General features: G+C 40.3%; 2 protein-coding genes and 1 non-coding gene across 6 annotated transcripts in view; 2 read left to right on the top strand and 1 right to left on the bottom strand.

The window, feature by feature from the left end:
- Positions 1-1,270: 1,270 nt before the first annotated feature.
- On the bottom strand, positions 1,271-9,082 carry LOC145413154 (uncharacterized). Its single transcript, XM_080282880.1, has 3 exons — positions 8,963-9,082; positions 5,495-5,561; positions 1,271-1,774 (listed from the first exon to the last, which is right to left on the bottom strand). The coding sequence occupies exons 1-3, from the start codon at positions 9,056-9,058 to the stop codon at positions 1,686-1,688; spliced, it is 252 nt and encodes an 83-aa protein (XP_080139006.1). The 5' UTR covers positions 9,059-9,082; the 3' UTR covers positions 1,271-1,685.
- Positions 9,083-9,497: 415 nt separating this feature from the next.
- Argl (Argininosuccinate lyase) overlaps positions 9,498-20,968 on the top strand; it is a 33,567-nt gene continuing 22,096 nt past the window's right edge. The window contains exons 1-4 of one of the 4 annotated variants that reach the window (XR_013899697.1): positions 9,498-9,576; positions 12,464-12,613; positions 13,808-13,978; positions 16,762-16,893. Coding sequence is in view for 3 of the 4 variants with exons in the window: in XM_080282948.1 (XP_080139074.1) it covers positions 12,482-12,613; positions 13,808-13,978; positions 16,762-16,893 (435 nt within the window). In the remaining variant the exon portion in view is untranslated. Of the gene's footprint in view, positions 9,605-12,463; positions 12,614-13,807; positions 13,979-16,761; positions 16,894-20,968 lie in introns of all 4 variants that reach the window. The other 3 variants (XM_080282948.1, XM_080282949.1, XM_080282950.1) reach the window with 3 other exon arrangements.
- On the top strand, positions 15,765-15,883 carry LOC145413310 (5S ribosomal RNA). Its single transcript, XR_013899709.1, has one exon. It is a non-coding gene; the product is annotated as a 5S ribosomal RNA (ribosomal RNA).

Raw genomic sequence — 20,968 nt, 5'->3', positions numbered from 1 at the left:
TTTTCAAGGTATCTGGTTTACGAGCATTTGCAATACAGGACTTGAATTTGTGTGACAAGAGGGCATGTGTGTTCAAAGTATGGCCATGAATTTGGATTTATTTTTCCTAAAGGGAGAGATTTGTTAAAGACAGTGACATGAGGGTATAATTGAGATTCATGTATGTCTGGAATAAAAAAAGTGCTGCTTTTGCCATTCATTTATGTCTGGAATGAAGAGTGCTGCTTTTGTTGGTGATGCAGTTATTCATTTTGTGTAAGCCAGCGTTCTGCTGAATACAAGTAATATTGGAGCTAGTTTGTTGTATAGTGAGTTTTCTAGTTATTACCAAGTCAGCACCACAACATGGGACTAACAAAAGGGGTTAGTATGTGTTCTTTTCTGAATACTGAAAAAGATTGACTATATAACCAAACCACAATTTTCTATTGCACAAAATGGTTTGCTGCTAATTGAAACCTCTACACACAGTGCAGTTTTTTAATGAAAAAATACAAATGCTTTCATCCATTTAGAACACAGCAGATATAAAGTAACTAGTACTGTTCATTTATTAGTTATATGTTCATAACATTTAATTTAGTACCACATCATACTTTTCCAGCAAAAATATACAATACAGTCCTCTACATATATACTTTTCCAGTGCAAATATCAAACATAGTCCTGCAATACATATAAACCATTTGAACAGGCAGTTCTACAATCGTTCACTTAATAACATACACTCACCCAAACTCACCACAGTACTGTGCTATAAGTTGCACTGTATTTCATACAGCTCTAACGAACACTAAATAATGGCTACTTTCATCTTGGTGACAGGTCTTTGTATTGTTCCATTTCTACAACCACTCTCATGTGTCTGTAAAAACTGAATGGAGGAAAAAATATATATTCTTTTATCATAAAACACTGAAAATCAGCAGAAAAATAATAATAACAACAAATGAATTAATACTAGTATGGTACAACTAATAAATCAGTTAAGCTTTTCTTCATCAAGTCATTCATAATAACCAATAAACTTTTTTGTATGATTTTAATAGTCCAAAAATTATATGATAATGGCTGGATAAATCAGTTATATGGCTACTATTTGCAATTCAGCATGTTTCATAAGTACATGAACTGCATGAAAGTACAGGGGCAGATACAGTCTTCTGAAAGAGGGGGGATCTATTTTTATTTTTTTTAACCCATCATCAGCATTTAAAAAAAAAAAAAAAAAAAAAAAAAAAAAAAAAAAAAAAAAAAAAGTATTGCTGTCTATATAAAAAAAAGGAAGTTTTTTTTTACCTGACAGTCTGAAAAAGTTGTAGAACAACTCATGGAAGTGAAGTGAGGGGGGGGGGGAGTGGTCTGGTTTTGCTGTACATCCCCCTCTGGATCCATCACTGAAGTACAGGTGGTCCTCATTGTATGTCAATGCTGAGTTTCAATATATCAAAACTCTTCCATACATGAATTGGGGGAAAAAAGCAGCTTTATAGGTAGCACTGTAATTACGGTAAATGGAAATACTGTACTTCCGGAATCAATGAAGAAATCACTACACAACAGAACTTTTTAAAAGCTACATATAATGAGGACTTGCTCCACATAATTTTATTTACTAGCTAGGGAATTCAACTGCTTCGCCAATATAACCCATGCCATACAGGATACCCTCTTCAAGGTTCTTCTCATTTATCAACTTCCTCTGGCCCAGCTTGAGTCATGAGGTCGGCAATGTTCCTCTCAAGGTCATCAATGCGATTACCCATCTCATCTAGTGCTTGGTAGTCAAGGAAACGTGCTGTAACTTATACAACTGTTCATGAATACTGTTTTCAAAATCTGATTGTGGCACATTATAACGCTGTCTCAGTTTTAAAATCACCATCATCATCATCATCATCATCCAAACCTCTTTTCCCATCTAAAAATGGGGTGAGGTAGCATCAAAAAAAAAAAAAAAAAAAAAAAAAAAAAAAAAAAAAAATGACAGGAGGAGGAACTAACCAAAAATCTGCCCAATTAAATGGGCCACACTCTCATTCACACACCAGCCACACCCCCTGAATCCTGACTCCATCCCACAGATATAAACATCCATATATACGTGCTTCATACCACCTCTCAGCTAGAATCAATCCCATGACTGTCTCTTTACCTGGAAAAACAGGAATATCAAACCTTTGCCATACATTCCTCTGTACAAAACACTTCGACTCACTTTGATCCATTGTCAGTTCCATAGCCTCATCAACCTCCGTACCTCACTTTCTCACATAACATTCAGTATCTTGTTTCTATGAACCTTATGTATTAACATTTCTGTAACAGATATCTACAACAAATTTTTTACAACAGAAAAATCATTTGCCAGCTTTTAAAATGGTTCTGATACTAGTAAATAAATTTTTCTTTTGTAATGAATAAATAAGGATATGTCTGTACTGATGCTTCACTGTTCATAATACATGGCACTCCTGTTATAAAATTAATGCCACGAGGCTATTCTGAAAAAGAATTAAGTACTACGAAAGAACGGCCTCTGTGTGTCTACAATCTATAACTGCTTGAGGCTTGCATGGTCCATTACTGCACTTTCATGTAACTGATGTGCTAGAAATGACTGGGTTTTTACGACAAGGTGATTTTTGTATAATAATAATAATACTGTAATAATAAAATAATAATAATAATAATAATAATAATAATTCATTCATTCATTCATTCATTGCCAGATGCCATGTATCCCAGACAGGGTGGCCAAGGGCTTAGAGTTAATTGTTTTACAGGGAGGGGCACTAATCCTCCACCAACCCCACTTTAATAATAATAGTAATTAGAAGAACGTAACTGAAGAGTGTAACTGTAAATGTGTACAAGGAGAAGGGTGATGCCCTGGAAAGAGGAAATTATAGAGGCATAAAGCTTTTGGACCAGATAATGAAGGTAATGGAGAGAGTTCTAGAAGGTATGATTAGAGGAGTAAATATTGATGAGATGCATTTTGGGTTTATGTCAGGCATTGGGACCACTGATGCGATATTCATTGTTCAACAGCTTCAGAAAAATATATAGGAAAGAAAAGGGAACTTGTACTTTGTTTTTGTTGAATTGGAGAAGGCCTTTGACAGAGTCCCTAAAGAGGTGGTGAAATGGGCAGTGAGAAAGCTTGGGATCGACAAGTGGCCAGTTAGGGTAGTTATGGCCATGTATGGGGGGTGCTCGCACCAAGGTAAGAGTGAATGGAGATTTGAGTGAGGAATTTTCCATGAATGTTGGTGTGCATCAGGGGTCAGTCTTGTGCCCCTTGTTGTTTATTATGCTACTTGAAGCCCTTTCACACAACTTCAGAAATGGACTCTCGTGCGAGATGCTGTATGCCGATGATTTGGTATTGATTGCAGAAAATGAAAGGGAGGTGTAGGAAAGATTTAGGAAATGGAGAGATGGTATGGGACATAAGGACTTAAGAGAAAACGCAGATAAAACAAAAGTGATGGTATCTAGGGCAGGGGGCGATACTGCCAAAGAAGAGGGGAAGTGGCCACGTGTATTTTGCCACAAGTGCATGGGAAGTAATTCCATCTTATGCAGTGTTTGTGATACGTGGGTGTATATGAGATGTAGTGGTATCAGAAGCAGACTACAAGATAACTCTGATTTCGTGTGTGCGGTGTGTCAGGGAGAGCAGGTGGAGATTGCCAGGCGTGAAAGGATTTAACTGGCTGGTGAGTCTCTTGAGTGTGTGGAAGAGTTTTGTCATTTGGGAGACATGTTATGTTCTGGAGGTGGGGGTGGAGTTAGCTCTGTGGTTAAAGTGAGGAATGGTTGGAAGAAGTTCAGGGAGTTGTTGCCTCTCCTGACATTGAGAGGGCTCTCCCTCCGTGCTAAGGGATCTTTGTATGTGGCATGTGTTAGGAGTATAATGCTGTATGGTAGTGAGACCTGGGCAGTAAAGGAAGAGGATATTCGCAGAAACTGCAATGATTAGGTGAACGTGGGGTGCGACCCTGAGTGTGAAGCCTTGGAGGACAAGGTTTATGATGGAAAAGTTGAGAGGTAGGATGGGACTGAGTGTATTGGTGCTGTGATGATGAGAGGAAGATTGAGATGGTTTGGGAATGTGGAGAGGATGGGGAATGATAACTGGGTGCAGAAAGAGAGAAATGTTAATGTTGGGAGTAGGGTAGCGAGAGGAAGACTGAAAAAGATCTGGGATAAGGTCACTTAGTGTTACTTCGGGGATAAGTGACTAAATGGGGAAGCTACCAGAGATCATGCAGCAGGGACAGCTGCCATTAGACAACCATGGCTGCTGCATGCAAGCATGTTAGAGCCTTCAAAAACGAAACAAAAAAATAATGTGGGACGCAGTAAGGACGGAGACAAAGGACAGATGGAGTATATACCAATGAAAGGAGGGAGAATGGAAAGGAGAGGAAAGGAAGTGCTGGAAGATGCTAGGTTCTGGTTGCTACTGGAAATCTCAGATGAGTTCCAGCAATCTGGTTCATCTTAATTTTCTACAAATCTGCTCAGGTCTAATTTCAGTACCTACAGTAATGTTATCCATGCTTTGGTACTGTAGCCAAATTCTGGTGGAAATGGTTCAATTTCATATTCTGCTCTGGTACCAGTCCTAAATACAGTACATGGAAGGAAAACAAGGTGAAAGGCAAGAATGAAGAGAACAGAAGGAAAGGTGGAAAGGAAAAAAGTGAGGAGTGAAAGAACATGAGGAAGAGGAGAGGTGGGAAGGAAAGAAGTGGGGGATGGAAGATCGGTTAAAAAAAAAAAAAAAGAAAGAAAGAAAGAAAAAAAAAATCAATGCAGTTCACATTCGATGTTTTACCTGCATTTTAGGAGTACTGTATTTATATTAACTGACTGCAAAGCTGTTCCTTGCACCTTATTTTAGCCTGTGCCATTGGCAAGCTTGTTTTTCAGCACCTACTGTTAGCACTGATGAAACATCATTATGGTCAAATATATTTTAAGTGACAGTGTGGAAAATTTTCAGGTGTATTTCTTTTTCCTAAAAAAAAAAAGAAAAAGAAAAAGAAAAAGAAAGAAAGAAAAAAGGCTTTTACAATACTGTATTCTCTGTTTCTATCAACTTGTTACAAAGTACAGTACATGACATGCTAAAGCATATGATGTCAAATCTGTCAAAAATATAATTATGAGGGGCTGAAACAAAAATGCCTAAGGAAGTATGTGGACTAACAACAAAGGAAGGAAGTACAGTAATATGAATGGATAGTTGGTTGTTGTTATTACATAAGGCAAACAAAAAATGAGGTGAATAAACAAAGTAAGGTGCAATGCAAGGAAGAGTTGCAACTTAGTAAGGTTAGAAATCTATGAATGTTTCACTGTCTACTACCCACACGATAAAGCACTATGCATTAGACTGACAACCAGCTACAGTATAATGCAAAACTATACATAGTTGTTTCTATACCGTACTGTACAGTAATTGGTTATAAAAGGATATTTCTTGTGATAATTTGGTCGGACATGGTCTGGAAACGTTCCTGCATCTGCTGTAGCAGCACTGTCACCTGGAAAAAATATGATTCATAACAAATTAAAGTACAAATTTATTACTGTTTATACAGTAGAAGTAAATTCTCCTAGTACATCTGGCTTACCTATTAATGCCATATTCTGGTAGAGGATTATGGAAACAACATTACAGGACAAAGGGCTTATAGGAATAAAGGAATTTGGTCCCAATTTCCCCCAGAGCCACCTAATGACCCCCAGAAGCTTGCTCAAACCACCTCAAACTGGCCTTACAATATTCATAAGAAAGTTTAACTCTACAACACACTGAAAAAACAAATAGTGACCCTCATTATACTGTGAACCAGTATGTGATGAATCAATTATATGATGACATTTTTTTTTTTTTTTCCAAAGCATTTTTGCTTACACAATCATTAGGATCCAGTACAAAGCCTCAATGGTCAATGTTCAACCATTATTTTCGTTTACCAGAATATGATCACCAACATGCAAGCTTACAATCTTTTGTTTGTTCCAAGATGGTCTTTAAACTTGGTCACTATTGGATGCGTTAGCGTCAGAGATGAAACAATGGTGTGGTGTTGGAGTTCAAGCAGCAAGTGAAGTGCAGTGAAGTGAAATAACTACCAACTTGAGCTGAAAACTAGCCTAATTTTTAAACTTATTTTTGGTGGCAAGCAGCAAGAGAAGAGCAGTGAAGTGAAATACCTACCAGCTAAGGTGAGCTGGAAAACCGATTTTAGACTTTGGCAGGTTGGTGACCCTTTGCCAAAAACACATCCCCACTGAACCCGTCATAACAGACTCGATATATAATAAATGACCACCCATTATGGGATTATGGCGTCTGGCTAGAGACAGACAGATAGACAGTTATGAGATGGATTTTTTTTCAAACATCCTTTATAATAAAATGAGGGCATGCTGTACCAACACTCTATACTTAAATCAACTGTGATGGTAGATGGGCCTGATGTGAAGGAGGACAGAGGAGGAGGTGCACAGTGGTCTAATGAGCAGTCCTGAACTGGGTGCTATGGGAGGCAGATAAGCGTAATACAGTCCCGGTAGTTGGAAATTGCTGATCTGGGCACATCTGGGGCCACTTCTACCATTATGCTTAGTCAAGAAAGCAATACAAAAATGTTTAGAACCTGACCAACAGCAATGAGCATTATACATGAATGGGATTAAGGAAGTGGTGTTACAGGTTAGCACACAGTACCCCCATACATACTCTTCACAGCATTCAACAACTTCCCATCTACTCCATATATCCTTAATGCTTTCCACAATCCATGTCTATCCACCCTGTCATATGCTTTATCCAAATCCATGAAATCCACATAGGCTACAACTTCTTTCCTTTCAATAGAAACTTTTCCACTAAAGATCTAAGAATATCTGATCTACAGAACCTCTTCTCTTCCTAAAACCTCCCTGTTCTTCTCCAACTAATTCCTCTGTTCCTTCCCTAACTCTGTCAATAAGTATCCTACCATATATTATCTTTCACTCCCCGACTAACTTCTTTGCCACTGTCTAACTCTCTTCACCTCTTTCCAGAACATTTTCATAAATTCCCTCCATTTGAAACTCAAATTCCTCAGACACCCTGCTGGGAGTGTAAAGGGGCCAGAAAGACACATCACTGAGATAAATGGCTTTACCATACCAAGACAAGTTATTAAACTACAGCTTTCAACTCAGATTCAGATAGGGCTAATGCCATCCAGCTATACAAGATAAAGCACAGATATGGCCAGCTCAGTTAATCAAAATAAATTATTCCTTGGGAAAGTAATGCTGCAAACCTCACTTGGTAAAGGACCAAGACAGCCTATGGTATGCTCCATGAGGCCAAGTGAATTCCCACACAGTTCTCTGTCATCAGAGTTGACCACTATATAGGAACCAACAGTTTAGGAACCCAGCATAATCCTCTTTTAATGGAAGCTGAGGCGTCAGTGGAGAGATCACCCCAAACGTATAACAGTAACTTATAGCATAATTTATAGTCATATCATGATCAAACAATTTCAAACAATCTCATACAATTTCCTAAGATACCATCCCAAGTTACATACTCCTAGGAGGTGATTTGAAATCTGCTGCCAGATTCAAACAATTTTCAAACAAAATGGAAATGAGCCATGTTGTTGTCAAGCTATTCATCCCATCCTGACCGCACCAAAAGTCTGGAGACTGTCCCCATTAACATATTTAATATCCATTAAATACAAATTGTAAAACAGTTTTATCTTACTGAAATGAGTAGTATTGATTCAGGAAGTGGAGAAGTGGAATGAGGCACACCTACTGTCAAAGCAGAGGGAGTGTGGCCATGTGCAGTTTGCCACAAGGGTATGGGAATTAACTCCATCTTGTGCAGAGTTTTTGATAAGAGGGTGCACATGAAATGTGGTCTCAGAGGTAGGCTGGTAAATGATGCTGATTTTGTGTGAGTGGAGTGCCAGGGAGAGCATGTAGAGACTGAGAGGCATGAAACAATTAACCTTTGCTAGAGAGGTGCATGAGTATGTGGGTGTTTTGTTATTTGGGGAACATGTTATATGCTAGAGGTAGGGATGGAGCTAGCTCTGTGGCTAGGTTGGGGGAAGTCCAGAAAGAGGGGCTAGGATTGTGACTGAAGAGCTGAGAGGAAGGATAAGACTTGAATGTATTACTGCTGTGATGAGATGGTAAACTGAGATGGTTTGGGACATATAAAGAGGATGGAAGATCACAGCTGGGTGCAGAGGGTGAGAAGTGTGAATGATGAGCATAGGGTTACAAGGCAAACCAAAAAAGACCTGGATTAAGTCACAGAATCTGACCTCATGGATATGAGACTGAGCAGGGAGGCTGCTAGAGATTGAGCAGTAGGGATAGTCGTCATTAGGTGACCAAGGCCAATGCATGCAAGCATGGTGGAGCTTTTACAAACAAAATGAATGAAATTACAACAAAACTGTATGGTAGTTCATGACACGCAAAATAAATACCAGTAACACCTTCACTGAAGCCAAATTAACAATGTATATTAAAGTTTTTCTAATGCCACAGGTCTGGCTGTGCAACTGGGGCTGTTTTGTTGATGTTAGACTTCTGCAAGAAATTGTATGACCAAACCATGATGAACAATATAAAATGCGACACTTGATTTTCCAACTACCATGCCCTGAAAAACTACAACTACGACAAAACCTTTGCCAGACTCAACACTCATTACGGGTGAATAATGGCTATGACTACGGGGAGTTAATAATGTTAATTAAAACAATGTTTAATTTGCCGACAGCCAAAGTTAATGTTTTGTGATGTTGGCATGGCAACCTGATCAAGACCTCCACGCATTAGAGCAATAACTTATATTTGAGAGAGAAAATATGCAGAGTCATTGGATAAATCAGATGTTATGATATTTACTTACATACTGAGTTAGTTCCTGGACGTTCTTTGGGTCTGGGGTGGCCACATTGACGGCCATATCAGAGTCGTTACGCACATCCGACCTTAAGTCCGCCATTGTTGTTGTTGATGATCAGCTGGCTCACTGGCTGCTGCTGCGTTGCCTTTACTACCGTGTCAGTTACCGATCTCGGCAAAGAATTTTCATTATATTTTAATAATAATAATAATAATAATAATAATAATAATAATCTATCTCCAGGTATCTATACCCACACGCAATCCAGTATGGGGTGTGGCCATTTCTTTGAGTTTGTTGATTAGGGGTGGGATAACTGAGCTCTATGTTGGTTGTGGTTTGCCCTTAATGTGACCTGTTAATATGTTCAGCTGTCATTTTCAGTTTGATATCACGGAGAAGTACAGTGTAGAATTTACCCTGACAATTTACTGATTGCTTAAAAAAAAATCGTAGTTTTCGTAAACTGCCATATACGGTAGCTATCATTATTGTTTCTGGGCAGCTGTTGTCAGGCGGCAGTGCCAAGGTAGTAGCAGTGCAGAGAGTGCCAGGCTGTGGAAAGGAGTGGGTGAACAAAAAAAAATTTGAAGGCCTATTTGTGGAGTTTGTTTTTGGTAAGTTTGCAACTTTGATGGCGTTTCGGTAATTGCCAAGCAGATACACCACAGCTATTTTTCCATGAAACCTAGACGTTTTTGTTAGTTTTTTGTTGTGATTCATTCGAATCTGACCCTCATACCATCGGAAATGCATATATTTACGAGTTATAATGAACCGGCAGTTTGGTTGGTGGGATGACCATTCCAGCGGTTGTGACGGTTAGGGTTGTATGAATTGCACCGAAAACTGTCAAAACTCTAGGTTTCATGGGGAAATAATTATAATATCTAACCAACCTAAACCTAACCTAACCTTACCAGTGGCATATGATCCTGTCAGTTGTGCTGCCAGATTTAAATTATAATCAATTCAACCTTACCTAACTCACTGTAATTAACCTAACCTATGCTACTGTTGTTATTTCTTAAATAATAATTCACTATCCACACACACTACAGTCTTGACACTCATACATACTCTTCACAGCACTCATCAACTTCCCATCTATTCTATATATTCTTAATACTTTCCACAGTCTTTGTCTATATATCCTGTCATATGCTTTCTCAGTCCAAATCCATGAAGGCCGCATACAAGTGGATAGTTTCATCAGATAATTGGTGTGGGAAGGGGCTATTTAATTCATGGGTTGTATACGGTAAACCAAACAGAATTTGCAGATAGCTGTCTGCCATTTTGCCACAATCAGCAGTTAAATTACAATTATCCAGCTTGAGGGGACCTACAGATGATACATCAACTTTTTTGCTTCTTATGTAGGGTAGTGGAGAGAGAGGATAGTGTTTGGAAACTCCCTGTACTGTTGTTTGCAGATGATACTGTGTTGTTGAGTGAAGACGAAGGGGAGCTGCAAGGCTTGGTGGATGAGTTTGAGAGAGTGTGTAAGAAACGGAATCTGAAGGTGAATGTAGGGAAGAGTAAAGTGATGGTCTTTGAGAGAGGTGAAGTTAGTGAATGTACAGCGAGGTTGGATGGTGAGGAATTGGAAAATGTGAGTACGTTTAAGTACTTGGGTAGTGTGATGAGTAAGGATGGAGGTTTGGAGGGTGAAGTGCTTGAAAGGGTACAGCAGGGAAGAAAGGTTGCTGGTTCTTTGAAAGCAGTGATAAGAAACAGGGAAGTGAGCATGGAAGTGAAAAAGTTTCTACATGACAGTATTGTGATACCAACTCTAACGTACGGAAGTGAAGCTTGGACATTGTTGGAAGGACACAAGTCAAGAGTGAGAGCAGTGGAAATGAGTTATTTAAGAGGAGCCTGTGGAGTCACGTGGAAAGACAGGCTGACGAATGAGGATATATATAAAGGAGCGTTGTGGTGTGGATGTGGATGTGATAGGAAGCGTTATGAGGAACACACTGAGGTGGTTTGGCCATGTGGAGAGGATGGAGGGTGAAAGACTGACGAAAAAAGTGTATGTGAGTGAGGTGGAGGGGGGAAGAGGGAGGGGGAGGCCGAGGATGAGATGGCGGGATGGGGTGGAGAGGTATATGAGAGAGGGGGGTGTGAGTTGGGAGCAGGGGAGTGAAATGGCGGGGGACAGGGCGACTTGGAGGCGATTTGTTTGTGGCCACCCCAAACGGGATTGAGGCGTCCGGCAATAGATAGATAGATAGACCTTTGTAAAGAGAGACTACTTTTTAAGTGCTGTTCACCACTTGTAAAAGAAATAAAAAACATTTAAACTTGAAAACACACTCAGAAAATACTCAAAGAATCACATGCAGGGGTTTAAAAAAAAAAAAAAAAAAAAAAAAAGAGGTTATCCCCTGTCTCCTTGAAGATTACCATTTTTTTTTTTTTTTTTTTTTTTTTTTTTTTTAAACTGACAAATGTCAGATTGATTCTGATGGGTAAATGTGAAGCTATGTATGGACGGTGTACGGTACCTGTCAGGTGGAGTTGGGATTCTAGGGGTTTGATTTGTGAAATGAATGTGTTTGTGACCCATTTTAGGCTATTTGTCATGCTGTTGGTTAGTTTTTCCACTATGGTATTGTATTCTTGCCTTTTCCTGGCTTTGTGTACCCTACCTCACCCCATCTGAAAAAAGGTGCAGGATATTGATGATGATTATAATCTTTAGATTTCTAGTATTATTTTGTGTGATAGGTACTGTGTGACAAGTGTATGGAGGTTAGATTTAACCCCTAAAGATTGGTTCCTCTCCTGGAAAGTGTCTCATGGAGACATCTGTCCTCATTCCAGAATGTTTAGACACACATTCTCAGCCACTGCTCAACAATATATAATCATAGGACATTGGAACACCACTCATTTGAAAGCTAAAGAGCTGTACTTTGCTTTACTTGGTATAAAGATTTTTACAATCGGTTTATTAGTTTTCATGGGAGTGATTTTTGAAGAATCACCTGTTTTTTGCGAAAAACGCCTGCTCTTGATGGTCGATTTTATAGACAATCCCCAACCCCAAGGGGTTAAGTATGAGGTCAGTAGAGAAAATGAAACAAGAATGATTTGGTGAAGATTAAAGGATGAGGATGGGTCTGAAGGATGTGGCTTTCATTGTCAGGTTAAGAATGATGTGGGTGATTTTTTTGTCCTCTTTAATTAAGTCTACTGAAGGATGGCTAGGCTAGGTCCAAAAGGTTCAAATGATGCTAAGGTTAGGTCTGAAGCATGCCAAGATTAGGCCCTAAGGATCCTAAACTTAGTTTAATAAGATGCTAATGTTCGGTCCTACATATGCACAGTATTTTTAACACACTTTCCCATAATAATCATTCCTTAAAAAAGAAAAAAAAATCAGAAATTTGAACAGTTATTTTTCTGTGTAGAATAGGAGACAGTCTTCTTGTTAGCAATTTTGGTTACAGTGATGGTGACGGTGAATTCTTTCAGTCTAGTTTTCCCTTGCAGATACACAAACTGTTTATAATGTCTGCTGAGGGAGCATCAGAGGGGGTAAAGCTATGGGGTGGCAGATTTGAAGGTGCCACAGACCCAGTGATGGAAAAGTTCAATGCCTCTATCTCATATGACAAAGCCATGTGGAAGCAGGATATTCAGGTGAGATTATTCGTATTGTCTTCTTATTCTTTTATCCAAGACTAGCAAGAGGACCTGGCATTGCCTGGGCCAAAAGGCGAACACTCTAATCCTGTTTGTTCTAGTTCAGTCTTTCTTTCTACTCCAGCAACATTATATACTTCTTGTGCTTTTGAAGAGGAATTATAGGAGGTCTAGGAACTTTCAGATTCAGCTTTCGCAGACAAATGCACAGTATTTATGTGCACCTTGTTACTATCACTGGTGATCTCAAATGACCTCAGAGGTCAACCTCACATAGCCTGAGTCCGAACTGGGGGTCATATGAGTCTCCAGTGCAAAAATTGGGCTGCTGGTTGAATTTGTTACCAGTGACCTCAGATGACCTGTGACTGGTGACTGCAAATGACCTCGGAGGTCAGCCTCACATAGCCTATGTCCGAACTGGAGGTCATATGAGTCTCCATGCCAAAAAATGGGCTGCTGGTCCAGTCGTTTGAGCGTGAATTACTGGTGACCTTAAATGACCTCCAACCAGTGACTTCAAATGACCTCGGAGGTCAACCTCACATAGCCTGTGTCCGAACTGGAGGTCATAGAAGTCCCCATGCCAAAAATTGGGCTGCAGGGGAACCCAGCATTGCCCGGGCTAAAAAGGCAAACACTCTGCCGGTGACCTTAAATGACCCAGGTCTGAATTTTGACACCCCCCATAAAACCATCCTTGGGCCACCCTGATGCAGAATATATATGCATCTGGTGGTCTCTGGCCCTTGGTTTGGGCATGATTAAAGGACATACAAACAAACTAACAAACAAAAACAACGTGGCCCTTTTATGTATATTGATGGCCATGATTGACCTGTCCCTGCTCACTAGCAGCCATATATTTGATCCTATTCCACATAAACATATAAACCCTATCCTTATATGTTATGGATGGGCCATTCAACAAAACTCACTTGTCTGCTCCTAAGCTGTTATAGACCTTTGTTTTATTGAACACATGATCCTGATAGGAGTGCTTCTATCATTGGACAAACAAATATCCCCAATTAAGCATCATACTGTATTTTGGTTTCATCATTATACTATTTCCAACTGCAGATATATAGAGACCTCTGTACTTGATTTACCAGTGGTTCATTAAATAGAGACACACATCTGTATAATGCCACAGTACCACTGATAGCAGTCTAATCTCTGTGCCTCAAGGGGAGTGTGGCTTATGCTAGAGCACTGCAGAAGGCTGGTCTGTTGACAGCAGAGGAGTGTGGCAGCATTACTGGGGGTCTGCAGGCAGTGAAGGAGGAGTGGGCTGCCAATACCTTTAACATACAGCCAGGTGATGAGGACATACATACTGCCAATGAAAGACGTCTCAAGGTACAGTAAGTCATGTTAATTCCTCTTGCCAGTAGCCTAGCATTGAATGAGTCAAGGGCATCTGATGGAGAGTTGTTTCCTTCCACTTACTGGATCATGTCATGACCCGTGCATAACAAAAATGGTGTACAGTGTACGTAGTATCTATCTGTCTATCTCTGTGTCTGTCTGTCTGTCCATTGCAATCTGTCTGTCTGTTTACTTGTCTGTCTATCTGTCTGTAATGGAATCTCCTAAATCCTAGCTTTATGAGACTGAGCACATGCTGCAATTTGAGAACTTTGCGAATGAGAAATAGTTATTCTTATGGAGAAAATCACATACGGGTCTGTCATAATAGAAAAGTTGCCACCCAAACCCAAAATGTTCATCAGACTGGTCACCAGCAAACAGTAATAGCCTGGAAAAGAAATTAGTAAAGCATATTTAATGGGAATGAACAATATTGTAGATTCTTACCTGACTCTGACTGATGACATTGCTTGAATGGATGGGGGAGGGGGGAAGGATTCTGAGGCTTGAAGTGGACTGCGGCCTCTCAGCACGAGGTGAGTGTGCTGCTGCCTCATGGTGCTGCGACTCATCAGCCTGCCTCAGGAACCCCTCAGGGTCCAGTGTGGAGGCAATAGAAGTGATGTTGTCGGTGCCCTCAGCTGCCTCTGTGTCGTCACAAGAATCATTGATTCATTGAGTTTAATTCTTTACCAAATGGGCACAGCCCTTCCACATTTTCTATTGATATGAGTCTTTCACATGTTACTTATTATTCCTGGATTACCACAGCTACAGGGCATTTTTATAAACTTACCTCTGAAAGATATAAATGAGGATTTATAATGCATGATACATGGACTCATCCAGTCAGAGCGGTGGTTGGCAAACAACGTGGCCAGTTGGCGAGATTGTCAGTTAACACTGCCAGTGGCGACATGCCCTCGTCCTTGTATACCTTAAAAATATAGGTGTACATATTTTGTTTTTTTCCACTCAGTTCTTGGTCATAATGCAACAACTAATTATCTGTGTTGCATGTGTACCAAAACTACTTAACTTGAGATCGTGAGTTTATCATGTAGGTGGAATGGCTGCACCCAAATGGAAAAGAATTATCTTGAGCTTAATTCTCCGCTATATGAGTGCGGCCTGTCCTTATTTTATATTGAAGTGAGTCTTTCACAGGTTATTTGTTATTAATCCTGGATTACCACAGCTACTGGGCATTTTTATAAACTTACTTTGAAAGCTCTTGATACACTGATGTATCCAGTTGGAGTGGTGGTTGGTAAACAATGCGGCCAGTTGGAGAGATCATCCTCATTGAATCTGTAATGGTGGGCAACTTTGGCTTTCTTCTCACTGCTGTCAGTCCTCCCTATTACATCTAACTTTTAAGTGTAAGTTAATGTTGGATTCATCTTCCCCATCCTTGAAGAAATTGTAGGCTTAGGAGGGTTACGATCAGCCATGGTAATACTGGGCAGGCAGATGAAGTCCTGGTGAAAGAAAAATCCTCTTGTAAACCACATCAGAACTATTCGCCAACAACTGAGAGGAGGCAATGCTCTGAGCTTGGCGCCGGGTCGTCAAGCGCGCGTGTCCTTCATGTTTGGCGTGGGATGAAAGTGCTGTGATTTGCTTATATTAAGTACTATGCTTGAATGTGATTGGTTTAATAATTGCCATGCTTGACTACAGTTGGTTTACACCAGGCTAGACACGCGGGCTTGAAGTACCAAAATGGTTGCATGTATTATATGAGACATCAGAAAAGTGTCACTTTTGAGGCTTCAACGGCCATACCACGTTGAGTACACCGCTTCCCGTCCGATCAGCGAAGTTAAGCAACGTTGGGTCTGGTTAGTACTTGGATGGGTGACTGCCTGGGAACACCAGATGCTGTTGGCATAACGTTCTCCCTACGTGTCAAATGGGGTTGGTGGAGGATTAGTGCCCCTCCCTTTAAAACAATTAACTCTAAGCCTTGACCACCCCGTTTGGGATACATGGCGTCTGGCAATGAATGAATGAAATTTGCAGATTTTGTGCAATTTCTGTGAGTTACTGATATTCCAGACTTGTTGCTTGATGTTGCCATATTATGAATCTGCCATTGAGGATCGCACAATTTAGGAGATTCCATTGTATCTATATGTAGCTTATACTTACACACACCTACTGCATTAATGTTTTGAAAACAGTGGCCCATAAAGCTGACTATTGAGGTGTGCCACTTGCCTTTCCCAGAAAAAGTTCTGGTAGACATTCATGGTTTCACTCTTGACTCTTTGAGCATCATATCTTGTCAGAAGTTTTAATGTGTTGAAGAAGATTACAAGGTGGTAGTAGTTGACATCATAATGGTGTAGGAGGTGATTATTTGCATCCATGGCAAGTTTGTTATTACCTCAGTATTCCCTTTCTGTATAAGATAGTGTTACATGTATTACCAATATGTGATTGTAATGTAGTGGCCATCTTGCACGCAACCAACATGGGCAGGCAGCTCTACTGTACAGCATAGAAAGTCATTGTATACTACTTTCTTAATGTTTATTTTTGCTGTGTCACAGTAAATCAGAAAAAATTGCCTGTTAAGGTTTCATTGCTACCTAGAAAGCTAATTTGCCAGCTCCCCAGTTTACAGCACTGGTTGTATTGGAAAAGTTGTGATGTTTTGGAAAACATCCTCAACACCATAACAGTGACTCATTATATGAAATGTACTGTATTAGCAGTTTCCAGTTTATTGGTACAGTTTGAGAAAAATATGGTTTATCTGACAGGAGCTGGTGGGTGATGTAGGTGGTAAAGTGCACACAGGACGAAGCCGCAATGATCAGGTGGCCACAGACATGAAGCTTTGGCTCCGTGACTATCTCACTCACATTGCATCTCATCTTATAGAGCTTATCAAGGTAAGCCACTGAACAACTTTATGGAGACTTGTTTGCCCGGAATGTGGTGTCCTTCCTCCTCCTTGTCCTGTTCCATGTCATCATCATTGCCATTATCATTTTCGTCTATCCATCATCCAATCCTATACTGCCTCATGAGGAGTGTAGGAGCCCGGGGCTAGGCAGACTGGTCCTGACATTTAAGATGAGAGTGACCAGCTTCACTCATCCGTGAGTGGCATTACGTGAGCAATAAACCCCAACCACCCCTTGGATAAACCAACACAAGCTCAATCCGATTGGAGCGTCTTAATTACCCACTAAACCACCATGCGCTATAATTTGGTTACATGGTTACCACCCAGTGTAATAAATGATTTCCTGGTGTACAGAGACCATTTGGCATGTCAGTTAGTGTAGAGTCACCCACAGGCAGAAAGAAGAGGAAGAGTGAAGTAAAGAAAGACAGAAGGAGTGTAAAGTCATCCATAGGCAGAAGGAAGAGGAAAGAATGAAGGAAAGAAAGACAGAAGAGGAAGGAAGGAAGAGAGGAAAAGGCAGACACCCAAAGGAGCACTACATCGAGTGAGTGGATGTTGAGCACCCCCACCAAGTAAATCATTTTCATAATCATCATTAATAGGTACATTACATCCTTCTGCTGTCCCCACACATGAGATAGCCATAATTGCCCTCGGTCTGCTTTGTCTTCATATGGTTTTCTTACTGTTACATATCTTCCTTAACCTGTTTTCGCATATACACTCAATCCTTAAGTAACACGTGGTTGAGTAACACGTTTTTGTTCTAACGCGGTCAGCATAATGAGACAAGTCATGTCAACACGCGGAAAAACTTAAGCTCACGCGGGAAGTCAGCTGGCCTGGGGACGAAATTTGAAAGCCGCACGCTATGACGTCACCCTCTAACCTCTGGGTACATTTCCTGGGGGCATATTTCCATTCTATATGGATATTTATCTCAGTACCACAGCCAGCCACCTCAGCCAAACAGCCCTAGTGAGATGGGATAGGTTAGGGTAGGTTAGGTTGCTGAAATTTTGCCTGGGAAGCACAGTGGGCATATTTTCGTCAAAAACCTATGGTTAGTTTTGAAACGAATGGGCAAGCGTTGTTCCTGGCTGAGGGTTCCTGGTGGTTTTTATGAATACGCATACAGAATGGAAATATGTTTTCTGGGCAAACTCAAGGCCGAACGGTTTGACGAAATATATGGGTTTCGGAAATTTCAGGGGACAAAATGGAACGACAATGTATGCTAATCAGAAAAAAAAAAAAAAAAAAAATCCTTGTGTTCTCGTAAGTTACAGTTCAGTTCCACATTCTTCGTTTGATTTCATGCTTCCCAACACATTTTGGACCAACTGGGCATAAGGTTATCAGTCCTTTCTCATGCCTCATCTAGTCCTTACCCACAATTATCATGGATTTTGCTGTTTTAAGGAACGAAATGGAACGAAAATGTTCGCTAATTAGAGGAAGTTACTCTTTCGTCCATGTGTTATCGTAGCGTTTAGTTCCACATTCTTCGTTCGATTTAATGCTTCCCAACACTTCCAACTAACTGAGCATACTGTTATCAATCCTTTCTCATGCTTCACCTAGTTCCACCCCACACTCATAATGGGTTTCGCAGTTTTAGGGGACGAAATGGAACGAAAATGTTTGCTAATTAAAAAAAAATACTTTCGTCTGTGTTCTTGTTAGTGTTCAGTTCCACATTTTTCGTTCGGTTTCATGCTTCCCAACACATTTAGGACCGACTGAGCATACGGCTATCAAGTCCTTTCTCGCGTCTCACAGACTCTACCTCACAGTCATATGGGTTTCGAGTTTTAGGAGACGAAACTGAACGAAAATGTTTGCTAATCACACACACACACACACACACACACACACACACACACAAAATACTTCTGCTCGTGTAAGTGAGCATTCAGTTTCACATTCTTCGTTCTTCTTCCTGATAGTCTTATGTTTGTCGGATTACTTCTGGGAGGTAAATAAACGTTTCATACTAAATCTGTTTCCCCCGTCGTTTTCAGTTGTATTCCGCTGTCAACTTGTTTGACACATCAGGGTTACGGCAAAATTAGGGCCTGTCCTAACCTAAGTGTTTAAACTTGACCTAACCTAGCTTAACTATACCTTATAATTTAACCTAACCTAACGTAGCATCCAGTTGGGAAGTTGGGAGATGAAAATCGCCTTTGAGTACATCAACACAATTAAGGAACGTGATGATAAAAAGTGGGAAATTTTTCGCCTTTGAGTACATCAACACAATTAAGGAACGTGATGATAAAAAGTGGGAAATTTTTCAGCAGGAAAAGGTAATTTACCACCCCGAAAATAGTCTGAAAAATACAGAAAACAAACTGGAGGAATATGAACTGAATTGGTAAGGTTCTTCCACTGCTTTAAGCGTACAAATACCAAAATGGCAAAAGAAAAAAAGAAAAAACATAGCATAAAAGACAGCACCATCATAACAATTTGGAAGGACAGGGAGAAGATAAAGATCGTGCGTAGGAAGTGATGCAATCCTGGCAGCTGTGAAGGTTTATATGTTGTCCTGAAACTGACTGAGAAGCTTATAGGGCGTTATGTGGAGAGTCACAGAAAGCAAACTCTCACTTTTACCCCTTTTTACCATCATACCCCACGTATTTACCTCCACCTATACGCACCATCAGGTAAAACACTGAAGAGATATAACTGTTGTAATTAAAAACATCAGTGGTATTAAAAATGGCATTAACAAAAACAGAAGTTGGACTAGGTCAACACCACCTCCACTGAGTACCATTTTGTTGATACGTAGCTCCACGGTATTTTACTCCCGCCCCCCAACCCAAAAGTTGTTGTCAAAGTTTCGCCTTCTCGTATCATGTGGCCTTCGGGAGAGACGTTAGGCTGTATAGTTAGACTAAAATTTACGGGTCTGGCTGTTTTAGGGAACAAAATGGAGCGAAAATGTTTGCAAACCAGAAAAAAGGTACTCTTTCATCCATGTGTTCTCCTGAGTTAGCGTTCCTTTTCACATTCTTCGTTCGGTATCGCTCTTCCCAACGCATTACTCTTCGTTCGGTATCGCTCTTCCCAACACATTTCGAACTGATTGAGCAGTTTAGCCATATGTTTAGTTTATCAGAAATGCGTTGGGAAACGCGATATAAAACGAAAAATGTGAAACTGAACGCTAACTCACGAGAACACAGGGATTAAAGTAATTTTTTCTTGTTAGCACAAATTTTCGTTCTATTTCGTACTCTAAAACTGCCAGACCCATAAATTTTTGTCTAACCATATGGCCTAAGGTCTCTCCTGAAAGCCACATGATATGAGAGAAAGCGAAACTTTGACAACATTGTGGGAATTGGGGGATGGGAAGAAAATACCGGGGAGCTACGTATCAACAAAAGGGTACCCATCCCAACTGTTATTTTTGTTAATGCTATTTTTAATACCATTGATGTTTTTAATTACAACAGTTATATCTCTTTCAATGTTTTACCTGATGGTGGGTGCAAGTGGGGGTAATTTACGTGGGATTAGGTGGTAAGAAGGGGTAAAAGTGAGAGTTTTGGAAAGTTGCCAGAACACATTGTACCATTATACATGTAAACATATTGTCTGAGTGACGCGGATTTGGGTACCACGGTCCTTGTCCAGTCCCTATTGCCCGCGGTACTGAAGGATTGAGTGTATTTTCGGTTCCTCTCTCTACTTCAGTTCCTCAAATAGTTTTCCTTTACCAGTGTAATCATCACCATTACTTTAAGCAGGTTTCTTTGGTGGCTACTTTATTTACCATATGTGCATTGTTTAACTGTGATCATACCACCTCGATCCATCCATCCATCATCCAATCCTACATTGCCCCATGAGGAGCGTTGGAGCCCGGGGCTAGGCAGTTGGTCTCGACATTTAAGATGAGAGTGACCAGCGTTACTCATCCCTGAGTGGCATTACATGAGCAATCAACCCCAACCATCCCTTGGATATAAACCTTCACCAGCTCAATCCGACTGGAGCACAAACTACTGTATTTCTCTTCATCCATTCTGCAGTGC

The sequence above is a fragment of the Coenobita brevimanus genome, chromosome 95 (assembly GCF_032717465.1).
Source record: "Coenobita brevimanus isolate Jiangsu-jjx chromosome 95, ASM3271746v2, whole genome shotgun sequence".
Lineage (NCBI taxonomy): Eukaryota > Metazoa > Arthropoda > Malacostraca > Decapoda > Coenobitidae > Coenobita > Coenobita brevimanus.
This window is presented reverse-complemented; position numbering and strand designations above follow the sequence as displayed.

Bases quoted from the DNA above. Each gene is read 5' to 3' on its own strand.
- LOC145413154 (XM_080282880.1), bottom strand. From the start codon at position 9,058: ATGGCGGACTTAAGGTCGGATGTGCGTAACGACTCTGATATGGCCGTC. The intron at 5,562-8,962 runs GTAAGTAAATAT...TATTTTTTCCAG, and splicing joins TCCAGGAACTAACTCAGTAT to GTGACAGTGCTGCTACAGCA. The intron at 1,775-5,494 runs ATATCCTTTTAT...ACTACCAAGCAC, and splicing joins CGACCAAATTATCACAAGAA to TAGATGAGATGGGTAATCGC.